At 42.2% G+C, this 13021-nt stretch overlaps 2 protein-coding genes across 4 annotated transcripts in view; one reads left to right on the top strand and one right to left on the bottom strand.

The window, feature by feature from the left end:
- Window positions 1–2713: 2713 nt before the first annotated feature.
- On the bottom strand, window positions 2714–4321 carry RAG2 (recombination activating 2). Its single transcript, XM_072865909.1, has one exon. It carries the CDS (start codon window positions 4319–4321, stop codon window positions 2714–2716), a length of 1608 nt encoding a protein of 535 aa, XP_072722010.1.
- Window positions 4322–4675: 354 nt separating this feature from the next.
- IFTAP (intraflagellar transport associated protein) overlaps window positions 4676–13021 on the top strand; it is a 47938-nt gene continuing 39592 nt past the window's right edge. The window contains exons 1-4 of one of the 3 annotated variants that reach the window (XM_072864831.1): window positions 4676–4795; window positions 6698–6750; window positions 9193–9285; window positions 9438–9504. The gene's annotated coding sequence lies outside the window, so the exon portion shown is untranslated. The remainder of the gene's footprint in view (window positions 4796–6697; window positions 6751–9192; window positions 9286–9437; window positions 9505–13021) is intronic. The other 2 variants (XM_072864832.1, XM_072864833.1) reach the window with 2 other exon arrangements.

Raw genomic sequence — 13021 nt, forward strand, 5'->3', positions numbered from 1 at the left:
TCCTTTGGAATATTATATTTTACTTTTACTTCCTCTTCCTGCAGTGACTGCAGTCTCTGAGCTGTGATTTAATGCTACTTGTACTGCCCTTCCCTATGAATCTGGGACATGGTTTGACCAAGCAATTTCTCCCTCCTAGTTAAATAAAACATACATTTAAAAAAAGCACAGCTCAAACATACAATACACTAACATTATGGGCCTGATGAAGAATATTGTAAAGTCTGACTGTGAATTACTTTTTTCATAGTCACAGCCTTAAAGTAAAGAACAACAATTCAGGTAATAATTGGAAAGGGCCGCAATGTGTGCTTGTGCTTGCCACATGCTGAGTGCACCTGATTTCGGCTCCTAGGGGCTCAGAGAGTCACTGCAGCTGCAGGAATCAGTTCTGGAAACTCAAGAGATGCTCCCAACATACTGCAACCACACCACCAGTGCCTGAGCCACCAGGCTTTATCTCACGCTGAATGTCACTTCTCCTAGGCCAGTGTCGAGCTTTCCCTTTGGAAAATGTTTCCATCCTTTTATTTGTCTGCACTAGCAGACAAATTTGTCACACAATGTGGGGTCTGAGGAATTTGAGATAATGACAGTAATTGGGAGAGGTAACAGTCAAAAACTTTGACTGGACATTGCCAGGGAGTTCAATAACTGTGGGGAGTCTTTTGTTGTTGTAAAATGGTGAAGGGACAAGGGGTGGAGTTTTGTTGTGTGAGTATATTGTCCCCCTTTGTTGGTGTGGTGATGATGTGGCTTTAATTTTGGTGTGGATTTTTTTTTGGTTGATGTAAATGAAGTCTATGAAAAGTGTGTGATGAATGTATATTTTAATGACAATTCAGCTGAGTAAGACCTATGACTAACCAACAAAAGGGGATGTTGACTATTGAATTTCACCACTTTGAAGGGACTTTACATGGGCATGATACTAATCTATTCCTTGGAAAACCATATAGCACTATATACTCTAAGCTTAGGTAAAGTAGCATGACAAAGGAAATGGGAAGCTGGCATTGAAATCTATGAATTTATACCAATATCAGACTGGTGGGAGGGGAGTCAGGGTGATATACTTCCCGTTTACAAGCTCTACCCAAACTATAACCTCCCTCAGCACATGTAAAGGTTGGAAATGGAAACTTTGTGTGGTTGCCCTTTACTTTCCTCTGCTGTTGAGTTGTGAAGGTTTTAAAGGGAGTACTGTGCATACATGTCTGTGTTGATAGGAAAACTGTGCTACTCGTGCTGCTTTGTAAAGGAGTGGCTGCACATAGCGATCAAATGGCTGACAGCTGCTCCTGTTTTTCTTTTTTATTCAGGGGTCCAGCATGAGAACTGGACTGTGAGTACTGAGCTGTTATTGTTGGCTCACAACTGTTGAGCTGATGGTATTGATTTTTTTTAAAAGATGTTTGGAGCAGTAATAAAAATAAAAAATAAAGTCAAGAATGATGAGGCTTTACAAATAGCCAATAAAATAATCCACAAAAAAGTTAGCAAACTCTTGGGCTATTCAACCTTGACAATGTCCTTTTCAATCTGAATCCAATCTTCTCCTTGTGCTTTGAGCAGCCAGCTGCATTTGTTTCCACCCTCACAATGCTCCACTGGCTCAATGAGTCACTCTGAGCTACAGCTTGCACTTTTAAGCTTTCACACTCTACACAGTCACCCTGGGAGAGCAGAGAAAGAAATGTGTAGTGGAGGACCTGGAGTAAATGATAAAAGCCCTGTTCATCAGAAGGAACTTCTTCTGAAGTCAATGGGAGCTCACAGCATGGGGTGGCTGTGAAGCTAGACCCCTTATCAGACTTCAGATGGACCTCCCACGCACACATGCTGTCCTTTTGTAGACTTTGGGATTTACAGTGTTTGATTTACCCCATGAGTAGGTGAAAAATTTTTAGGTAGTAATTTTTATTATAAACTTTATTAGCTTACTAGATTTTTAGAAATACAAACACAAAGCAGTTGTTGAGCACAGTGGTTTAAAAAAGCAATTTGGTTTTTACTACAAGATGATATTCCACAGCTGTAGCCAAAACTTACATATAATCATTCACTAACTCTCAAAATCAAAAATTAATTATCCAGAATTAAATGCTCCATATGTAAGCTTTCCATAATGGAAGTCCCTGAAGAAAACTGACCTTCAATGACTGAATATTTCATTATTTCTGACACAAGGGACTTAAGCCACCACTTTAGTTTAAAACCAGAGTAATTAGTCTAATTTTATTTCATGACACCAACACAAAATTGGAGTAATGCAGTTATAAATTAGGCCAAATATTTTATCACTAAGATAAAAAATTAAAATGGGTAATATAATGTTCTTTATGGACAGATGCTAACACCACTGAGTACATGGGATAATGTCTTACACTACTGGCAGTTCCATTAAACTCACTGGGGATAACTGGGGAGCTAGTTATAGCATAAGATACAGCACAAAGTTACCAGTATCTGGCTGTGTGTTTGCACAATGCCCTCTGTGATGGGGTTCCTATCCAGATATTACAAAAATACACATAAAAGACAAAACAAATTCATGAGCTTTGAAGCGTAACTGAAATATTGAGATAATTGAAATCAATTAAATAAAAAGATCTCTTTGAGCTCAAATAACCCATTCTGCTTCAACCATTACTAGCTGTCTTTGACTGTGATTTCACTTCCCCCCAGGTGAACACAAATCAGCAGTGTAAATCTATTCAAACAATCTCCGAAGAAAGGACTTTTTCGCTGTCGTTGTTAACTTCATGGTTGTCTTTTTGCGCAATGGTTTCATAGGTTGCTTTTTCAGGTGCACCACCTTTTTGGGAGTTTGTAGCACTTTATTAAGGTCAACATGCTCATTGCAGAAGTACTTGACATTTGCTTCCGAGAGGTGTAGGAGCATGGTTTCTGAGAGATCCATACATTGCGCATGGACCCAGTGGCCAGCCCCGCTGGAACACAGGATCATTGCAGGCTTGTTAAGTTCTGTCGAATAGAAAGGGACCCAGGTGTTAATGTCAATACTGCAACTTGCAGAGCAGGTGATCCAGTAGCCTGTTTCTGATTCATCTTCTTCATCATCTTCATTGTAAGCATCAGTATCATCAACATCAAAGCTATTGGCTTCAGCACTAAAACAAAACTCCTCTGAATCTTCAAATGGAGTGGAGTCTCCAGGGTCTTCGGTTGATGTCTGACTGCAAATTTGTGCTGTCAGTTCTTCCTCCTTGTCCTCTTCTGCTCCTTTGCATCTCAAAATGTAGAAGTAGTTTGCATCTGAGATTAACTGTTTGTTGGCCCCTGGAATGCCCAGCAATACAGACCCTTTGCCCATATCACAGCCAAACCACATCCTGCAGTGTTTAATATCTGGTGTCCAGTCTGGGCTCACCCTTTCAACAATCTCTATCTTATTATCTTCCAGAACTATGGTGTTACACAGCAATCGTTTCTGGTTGTCAGACTGGTAGCCCCCGACAAGGACAAATTCGGTATCACTGGTTTGAGTCACTATAGCACTTGACACAGATATCCCCCCTGGCAAGATGGTGCAGGTCACAGCTGGGCAGCCCAGTGGGAGATCAACTTTTAGCTTGTACAAGCTGGGGGACCTCGTGTTATTTTGAAGCGAATGGCCTCCCAAAATGTAGATTGTATCATTTCTGGCAACTGAAACATGGAAAGAAAGTCCATCTTGAAGCTCTGGAAGTACGTATGATGTACAGCACCCAAACTCAAAATCAATGAGAAACACAGATGGCAAACAGTCAACTACACTGTTCCATTTTTCAGTGGTTCTTTGTGCAAGAGGAGTATATGATCTCCCTCCAAATATAACGCTCACACTTTTTCCCCGGCTATGAACTACGTTAATTGTATGTCCATATCTAGCTTCAGGGACATCTCCACTCAGGTCTTTCTCAACACATTGGAACGTGGTTTTCTTGCTATTTTTGCTTACCAGACTCATAACGTAAATCTTATCAGAAAGGTCATTGTTAGGTGTTTTCCCACCATGGATGATATACTGGTACTCATCAGACTCTGCATTGCCTCTGAGTGTGCAAAGAGCAGGGTAGCGGAGAGGGGGGAGGTAACAGGACTCTTTAGAGAAGAAGGCAGGTTTCATTTTGAGCTCATTCTGCTTTATATCGAGGAGGAAAACACCAGTGGGACAGGATCTCTTTGGCCATCCTTTCTGTCCAAAAAAGAAAACATGCCTATCGAAATTCAGGAGAGAGAAGCCTGGCTGAAGCAAGGACGAATTATTGACGGCTGATACCACCTGCAGCACCATTTCGTCTGCTGACTGGGCCATACTGTGGTCAATATCTGAGAAAAAAACACAAGAGAAACAGATGACACATGTTTTAGACCCTGTGAGAGTTGTTTAACAGTACTTGAATAAATCGTATTAAAGTTGCATTTCAGTTCACACTTCGAGAACCAAAAAGAGACCCTTTCCTGCCACTCAAGACATGAACCAAACAAGAGCTGTGTACCAGTTCCACGGGATTTTGTACAAACTATGGCCTGTTAGCACGTAAAACCCGAACATCTCTGTGTGTGGCCCCCAGGCCGCCCCCCGCAGCTCTGCGCTGGGGCGACCTCCCCGCTCCTGGCCCGGCCGCTCCCATGGAAACGGCGGCCCCGCGGCCTGCTGGGGCCGGTAGTTCTCGCTTGGCGCCTCGGTCAGGCCTGGCCCGGCGAGGCGCTGGGCTGCCTGGCCGCCGCTCGGCTTGTCCCCGGGCGTGAGGAAGCGGGACTGGAGGGGTTAGCGGGCAGGCGGCGGGTGAGTGGGGCCACAGGGCCGGGGCCGCCAGCGGGCGGGTCTCCTAGCGATGGGATTCGGCTCCGAGGTACCCGGGGGCGGAGGGCCCAGCGGCGGGGATGACACAAGGCGGGCTGCTTCCTGCTCATTTCTCGCCCCGAGGCTGCCGGGACGGCCGGGGGTGCCGGGCTGGTGCGCTGGAGCCGCCTGGGTGCTGCAGGGCCGCCTCAACAGGCAGCGCGGGATCAGAGAAGGAGCGCGGGTCGCACGGCCCCGGCCCGTGGGGGCCTGCCGGGGGGCGGCCACCTGCCTGCGCGTCGCTCCGTCACTTGGGCCGTGTGCCTGAGGGGCTCGCCTGCTCCCCGAGACCGGCACCCCGCTTGTGGGAGGGGTGGGGAGCTCCTCTCCCATCCAGACCCCTGAGCCCGGCCTCTGGCCGGGAACATGCTGTCGTGCTCCCTAGTCAGTGAGCTGAAGTAAGTGTGTACATAGCCGAGTGCAAACTTCAGTTGGGCACGTTTACAAGGAAAACATCCAGATTTGTTGAAGACACTTAGGAGCAGTCGATGCCAGCTGTATTTCTAACCACGTAGGTATTGCTGAAGCAGCAGAGATAGAAGCTGTTAGTGCTAGGGTGAATCTTGCACACTTGTGCTGAACAGCCTGCTCAGGGTAACTGTGGCTTGGGAGTCTCGCTGCCAGATGTTTTCATAGTGTGATCAAATTCTTTATCTTTGATGTTTGCTGTTTGCTTATGCTTTTGTGAGTAGGTTTCAAGAGGTATCTTTTTTTACATCTGTTTGTTCAAAAATCTAAAAGAGTTTATGTAGTCAGCCTGGATAATAACACTGAAAGAGCTTCTGAGAGCACAGACACCAGAGAGGGAAACAATGAGTGCCTGGTTCATTGGCACTGTCCTTTGGTGACAGCAGAGTTGTGCCTTTTAGTAAATGTCCAAGTTCTCTGTCCCAGCCTTTGCCAAATCCCCAGAATTTAAAGGTGTGAACTAGCTTTCAAATACAGTATTTGAAAAAAAATAAAACCTCTACATTTTAAAATATAATTCCTTGTTTTGAAATCTTTAGGATTCATCTTTTCCTTGCTCCTGCATTTCATTTTGTTGTAACAACAAAACCAAGACACATAGAGTTTCTTTTTTAAGGAAGGATCAGTATCTTCTAGTTATGTGACATCAAAACCTGGGGACTCTGGAACAACATAGTGTACAGGAGAGTCACTGTAAAATCGTGGGAACTGATGACACTGACTACATTAAATTGCCATCAGCGCATGTTCTCATGTACAGTAGGAACTGTTGTACCACATTCCTGTACTGCCTGCCCACTCCACTTTCTGGTACACAAACTGCTGTGCTAAAATACAGATCTGCCATTAAAAGCTTTTAAATGTAGGTGAGCCTGGTCAGATGTGCTTAAGCCAGAGCACACAGACAGAGTAGGCATAGCCACCACTGAGTCTATTTTTAAAATAATCCATAGAATAGCTGTCTTATCTTTTTGCACGTTGTGGAATCATCCAAAGATCATGGTCAAGCTCTGTTCACTGTGTAGCCAGTCCTAATGCCTCTGTCCTGAAGGTGGTAGTTTTTTCTACGTTTAGATTCCTTTTCAGGAGTACTGCACCGGAGGTGGAGTTCAGTTATGAGTTGATTAAATTAGTGAACCCTGTTCTATATGTCAGTATACACAGCAGGTTTTGGTTTTATTATTTGCATGAAAAAAGATTTTCCAAGTTATTTACTTTCAGGTGATATACTAGACAGGAGTCTCTGCCACTTGTTTCTTACAGCCATTCAAAAATGGTGTTGTTAGAGGAGCCTGCACTAAGTTGGGTTGACTTGGGTTGACTGACTTGGTCTCTTCTTTCATATTATGTCGTTACTTAGCTTCTTTGTTTTTACAGGATCTTTAGAAAAGTAGCATGTCTTCCATAGTGAAGATGCCACGAGCACATCTGTAAGTTAGTATTCTATATTTTGTAACACATTTGTTCTACATTTGACTGCTGGTTTATATTTGAAGTCTAACAAGAGTATTGAAAATGGCAAACAATTTAATTGAAATGTTGGTATTCATCTTATATTCTTACATATACTTCAAGAATCTCCAAATATGACAATTTTTAGTGTTCACAATGTCACAAACTATTTCCCAAATATTAAGCAGTACTCAATTCTGAAGAGTATACTATCTGAAGAGACTGTTGCAGATAGAGAGTGGAGAAAAGACCAATGAAAATGATTAAAAGTGAGATTGATAGACACACAGAACTTACTGGTTAAATAAACACACTTAAACACACTTCCTCATTGTCATCCCTTAATATTTCTTAAACTTTACATAAGCAAGCAGTTCAGTAAGTAGTGGAGAGAATATTTATCCTAGATTCTCTGGCAGAAGTAGCTCCTTAGGCACTTGCTGGAATTGCTTTGGCTTTCCAGGTTGTTTCATGCTAATTATGGTGTGTTAATACAGCGTGGTTGATCTTTGGCTATGCTGACCTCCACCTCTAACCTTCCAACATGACTGATTCCTTTGAGCCAACGCTCATCTGACCCTGAGCAGCTTCAGGGAGCCCAAAGGGTAGAAATCTAACCTTATAACCAAAAAGTTTAAAGTCTTTTTATGGCTTTATGCTCAAAACCATGTCACTGTGGAGTTGGATTAGCATTAGTGCCAGCGTGGAGGGAAACAGACAAATGCTTTTGTTGTGGTGCAGCACAAGATAGAGGGGAAAAGACACTACAAGAAGTAAAGATGGATAAATAGAGAAGGGTGGAGTTACATAAACAATTACCAGTTACGGTGACTTGAGTCATGCTTCATCATATTCGGTATTTTTATAAAAGATCAAGCTCCAAGGATTATACAAATAAGTGAGAATGTCAGCATTACTTTTAAACCCCCTGTATTTGAGAAGTGAACTGTAGAGATCTGAGCTAGAAGCTAAGCTAACAGAAAGAAGAAAACTAATATTCTCCCCTATTTTATTTTTAAATCAAACTTACGATTTTGAGCTGGTTTTTTTTCAGTTAATAGTTGTTTGTATGGCAAGAAGAGATTACAAGGAATTCAGATTTAGATAGATTCATTGGGAGATTTATTTACAGAAGGATTAAATGAAGAGAGAAGGTGCTTTCTAAAAGCACTAGCTAATGTAATTTGAAATGTGCTTAGTATGGAAATAGATGGACATAGTTACAATTTTGTATGTGGACTATTATTTCAGAAACCATATTAAGCATTCACTGAGAAGTATAGGATGAATGTGTTGTAGAAACAAGGGGTAGGATTTGAGCGCCTAAACATCAAGTGACGTTTCATATGCCTTTGGGTATTCTTCTTGTCTTCTAGCTTCTGCTATGGAAGGTGGCAAGTCTCCCGTAGGTTCTGTGTCCTAAGTCCTAGTAAATCTAGGGCTTATAAAATGTCACTGGATTACTATGTTTAGGCACTGAGCCACTCCCAAACTGTGTTTACTACTTATTGTTCTCTTTGACCCTATGTAGTAATTATTTGTTCACCTACGTGCTGTGCCTGATACCCAATTAGGCAACAAAAACATTTTAAACAGGAGAACAATGAATAATCAGTACTGTTGTTTAGTGTGACGTTTCATATTAGTATTTGTCAACATTAAAAAATACCATATTCATAACAATTTCAGAGTAATTTGAATGCTCAAATAATGAATGATTTGATCTTATGAACTGTAGCAAACCCAAAGCACCTTTCATTTACACAAAGATAAGGTATTTGAACAGCACTGATTGGACACTGAGAGAATGGATTGCAGGATAGCATGGAGTCTTAGTTGGTAAATGCTCATTGCTGACCATTAAATTCTGTTGTTAGTTTGCAGTTATTTTTAACTTGGCATGAACACAGATATCTATAGTAGAATTAAATTTATTTTGCAATATAGTGTATTGGTTTTTTGTCTCTGATGGATCTGCAGGCTCTCCCTTTGCAAAATGAAAAAGCATACCCCTGAAAAGCAAGTCCTGTTCCCAAATTCTTCACAATCAAAATCATATCCAGACACCCACAGAGCTTTGAAGTTGTCCATAAACAGGCTTAAGGAAGGAAATCTTTAAATAGTATTTCTCAAAACATTGCTAAGTGTATCATGAACCTTGCTTTGGGCAAAACAATAAGTTAGACGTACCTGGCTGATAGGGGTTTTTTGCGTCCTCTGAAATCTTTCTATGTAATTGGGATTCAAATGTGAGCACTCTGAGGAATCTTCTCTGACAGCACAGGGGGCTTGTGGCATGGAGAGGCAGCCTGATGGAGGGGAATCAATTTGCTTAATTTGCAGATGTGCTCCTGAGAACTTGGTCTACTGTGGCTAACTGGCTGTGACTGTTTTTTTTTTCTTTCCTCTCTTATCTTCAGATGGCACAACAAGAAACCCACCAGCCTCCAGAAGCTTTAACTCTTTGCAGTAGAACCAGACCAGAGTGACAGTAGATGTCTTTTAGTTAGACTGTAAATGTCTGCAGCATACACTACTTTATAGTTTAATTTTTTACACTGCTAAACCTGTCAAGCTCATGATCTTTGATTTTTTCAGTGCTATTGGAATATAAAAATGTAATCTAAAGTAATTTTTGAGTTCAAAGAAAAAATAATTTCAACAGGTAGTAAAAGAAAACAACTCCTGCTGATTGATGTACTGCTGCTTTCCCCGGGAATGCTCCGCTGCAAGTAAGTAGTGATATTAAAACAGCAAAGGAAATGACAAATGCATGCAACCCAGTGAGTGAGGGCTGACTAAAAGTCCAATTCAAAGTCCACTGAAGTAATTAGGAATGTCTTTTTTCTACTTCAGTGTCCTTCTGATCAGACCTTAAAAGACTAATAAAACGTTGCACCCTTCTGTGGCATTTTTCATCAGTTTCACAGCGCTTTTTTCTGACAAAAAATAATTAGACTCTGGGAAGTCCTCTGGGAACATATCCTTTCAACAGCTAGCAGTGCTCGGGCACAGAGGATAAGCCACTTGCATAACATAGCACACCAAATAAAGAGAAGAACCTGGAAAACAACTCGCTCTTCATAGCTCCCTGCTTTTGTTTTCCTGGCCCTACTTCTCCCACTCCTGAGTTACAACATCTGCTGCACAATATTTTAGAAATATCTCATCTCCCATTTGAAACTGCTGTGAGAACAGAAGTAGAAAAGAGCTTGAAATGGAATTTGATTAGTACAGCAAAGCGAACGTACCGAACGTTTGTGAAAATTGTCTTGAGACATTGAGTAACTGTAATGCAGGTAGGATGTGGTGACGTTTCTTATCTGAAATACAGCAGCTCTAAGGCACTGTGCCCTGTAGCATCCATATGGGCCTATTACTTCTGAAACAAAGATACAAGTAGACTGTACTGCAGAGTTGAATGCTGAAGAACTTAACTTCCCCTAAATTTAAGGGCATTCAGATCACATTTATTTCTATTTTCAGTAGCGCCTAGATTATATTTGACAGCTTCTTATCCAAGTGCTTGACATAGTCTGAGCCTCGTTTCGGTTTGTGATCAAAGATCTACTGGCAAAAGAGATACAAATGTTTACGTGAAAAATCCAACCCCCAGTTGTGTCTCATTTTATATTTTACATTCATTTTATTCTCCTTCTGCCAGTTGATGTGCCTTGTCTTTAGAAATTCTTTTTCCAATCCCTGTGGCTGAGAAGACGGAGAAATTAAAGTTTGTTGTTGTTAAAACAGCATGTCAGTTTTGGATGAGAACATGGTCTGTCCAAGCTGGTCTTCTGTAACTGTCAGTGACAAACTGCTTTGGAGGAGCTGCAGCGAGTAGCTTCAGAATAATGTATCTACAAGGCAGGAAAATCCTGTTCAGAACTGTCCAGGTCATAGCAAGAACATCTAGGATTTGCATCCTGAATTTATTTGGCAGATGAATAAATAGACCCATGCAAAAATGAATAAATAGACTTTTCCTTCACAATTGCTGTTTTAATAATGTTGACATAGGTAGTATGTTTTCCGCAGATTGCTCACTGTTATGGAAATGCTTTGTTTCACTTGATTTTCTTCTTCTACAATTAATTACTTAAAATAATATGTGGTTTACATCTTCTTCACCCCAAATCATTCCAAATTGCATTGAGATATTTCCAGGCTTTTCAGCATATTTTCTGCCAGTAAAACATAGTTATCTCTGAGCTGGAACATAGCTGGCTCCCTGTGGGTTGCAGTAATGCACTTCAGCTCAGCAGGGAAAGGGAAGGGAAGGCCGCCTTACTCATTTGTGTAGGGTTAGCTAGCCAGAATGCAAATATTCTGGATATTTAGCCAGGACCCATGGGCTGAAACCTGTGAAAAAATGGCACAGGGAGTCCAGCGTCCTACAGTCTTCAATTTTCTGTGTCATCTAAAAACATAAGTAAACAGTATTTAACATGTGAGGGACAGGGCTTTATTCAAAGGCCTCATCTAAAATAGCTGATTGAATCCAGCTGTGCTTTGACTGTCAAATCCAGGATGATTGCACTCCAGAGGACAGTGGCTACTGTGTTTTGGAGGAGTGCTTGGTGCACAGGAAATGTTACTCTTGTCACAGGCCGCCAGGTGGTCTTTAAAGGGAGCAGTGCTCTTGAAGCCATTGGAAATTCATTAAAAAAACCTGATCATATACGGGACTGACATAATAGCACTGAAATCAAACAGGATCAATGTGCTTGCTTGCACTTAAAGCCCTTAGATATATCCCTTAAAAGCTCATACGAGCTGGGCATGAGAGGCACATGTTTTTGACCATCGCAAAGGTCGGCTCTGAGGCTCAGTAATGCACTTACGCAAGCAGATGCAGCTCCCATCCTCGCAAATTGCTGATGCATTAAGTGTGTGCCCTTAAGGCTTCCTGCTGAAGGCAGTGGCAAACATCCAGTTGATTTAAACAGGATTAGCTGTTGCAGATCACATTGAATTGAGAGATGCTGCAAGGAACCTCATCTGAAAGTTTTTGTCCTTTGTAATTGAAACTTTTTCTTTTAGTTTGTTCCCATAGTTCAGTTGACCCGCACCTGCTCGTGGCCAGAGCTTGCTGCTGTCGGGTTCGCTCCAGGAGCTCTGCCTCCCCACAGGTGGTGGGTAGCGGGGAGGAGGAGGGAGAAAAGTAGGGCACGACAGTAGAGCAGGGATGGCTTTCTTTTGCAACTGTAGCTTCACAGATGTCTAGACAAGAAGGAAACAGTTGACTGCCTCCTGGAAAGTGGGTAACCTTTCTGTGCTCCCCCACTGAAAACATTTTACGTCTTGCTTGGGGCAGGAATTCCCAGAATCACTCCTTTCACTTGGCCCATTTTGCAAGTGCCATCCTGGGATGTTTGTTAAGGTAGTGACCACAGTCCATAGCTATCAGCAAACATTTATTAAGGACAGGCTTGAGTTCCAGCTTTGCATGCCTCTGTGCTCCGTAGGGGCTGATGATCTGCACTCCAGGCTCCACCTCTAGGGGTAGTGTGGGTGTGAGTACCCTGGTAACATCTGCTTTTGCTAGCGTGGAGGAAGCACAGCTTTCTGGGCCATTTGTGAGTGGTGTTTCTGATGAGGCTGTGCTTTCACAGTTGCATAAACAGGTATGACAGGCTGCCAAAAGGGGCAATCCTGCATCCTTCCCTTGCTCCCACTGCATGATCCCACTGTCCCCGTGTGCCGGCAGTCACGATCATATGGCTGTAAGGCAGATCAGAAAATGTGTGTTTAAAACAGGACATACGTATTTGCTCAGTTTAGTTTGAGGTTTTATATTGGTAGTTTATTTTGTCTGGCCAAGAGATGGGCTGGAATGAAAAGCCAAGGGCTGAAGAGGGAAAGAGGGTGGTGGTGGCCTTTTCGGGAGCAGCCAGCACTTAGGCTTAAATTGGTTCTGTCTGCAGTTGCCTGATACAGGCTTATTCCTTTTGCAAAAGTGCTACCTCATTCTTTATTGCTGTAATAATATTGTAGCAAATCCATACTCCTCTAGAGTCTCCTTGACTGACTAATGTGGTAAACGGAAGTAAGACAGCAAGGAGTGGAAATCAGATACTTCTCCAAAAGTACTAGTCCCTGCTCTTCAGATTGAGTTTACTTTAGTTGATAACAATATAGGACCTAGGTCGCTCATTTTGTGTGTAATTAAACCAGCTTCCTTGAGCGAGCTTTACACAAATATATTGGTATATATGTTACATGGGGTGACTTCTATGGTACTGCTGTCTA

The sequence above is a fragment of the Ciconia boyciana genome, chromosome 6, assembly GCF_034638445.1.
Source record: "Ciconia boyciana chromosome 6, ASM3463844v1, whole genome shotgun sequence".
Lineage (NCBI taxonomy): Eukaryota > Metazoa > Chordata > Aves > Ciconiiformes > Ciconiidae > Ciconia > Ciconia boyciana.

What these genes read in the sequence shown, in the direction of transcription:
- RAG2 (XM_072865909.1), bottom strand. Translation starts at nt 4,321, where the DNA reads ATGGCCCAGTCAGCAGACGAAATGGTGCTGCAGGTGGTATCAGCCGTC.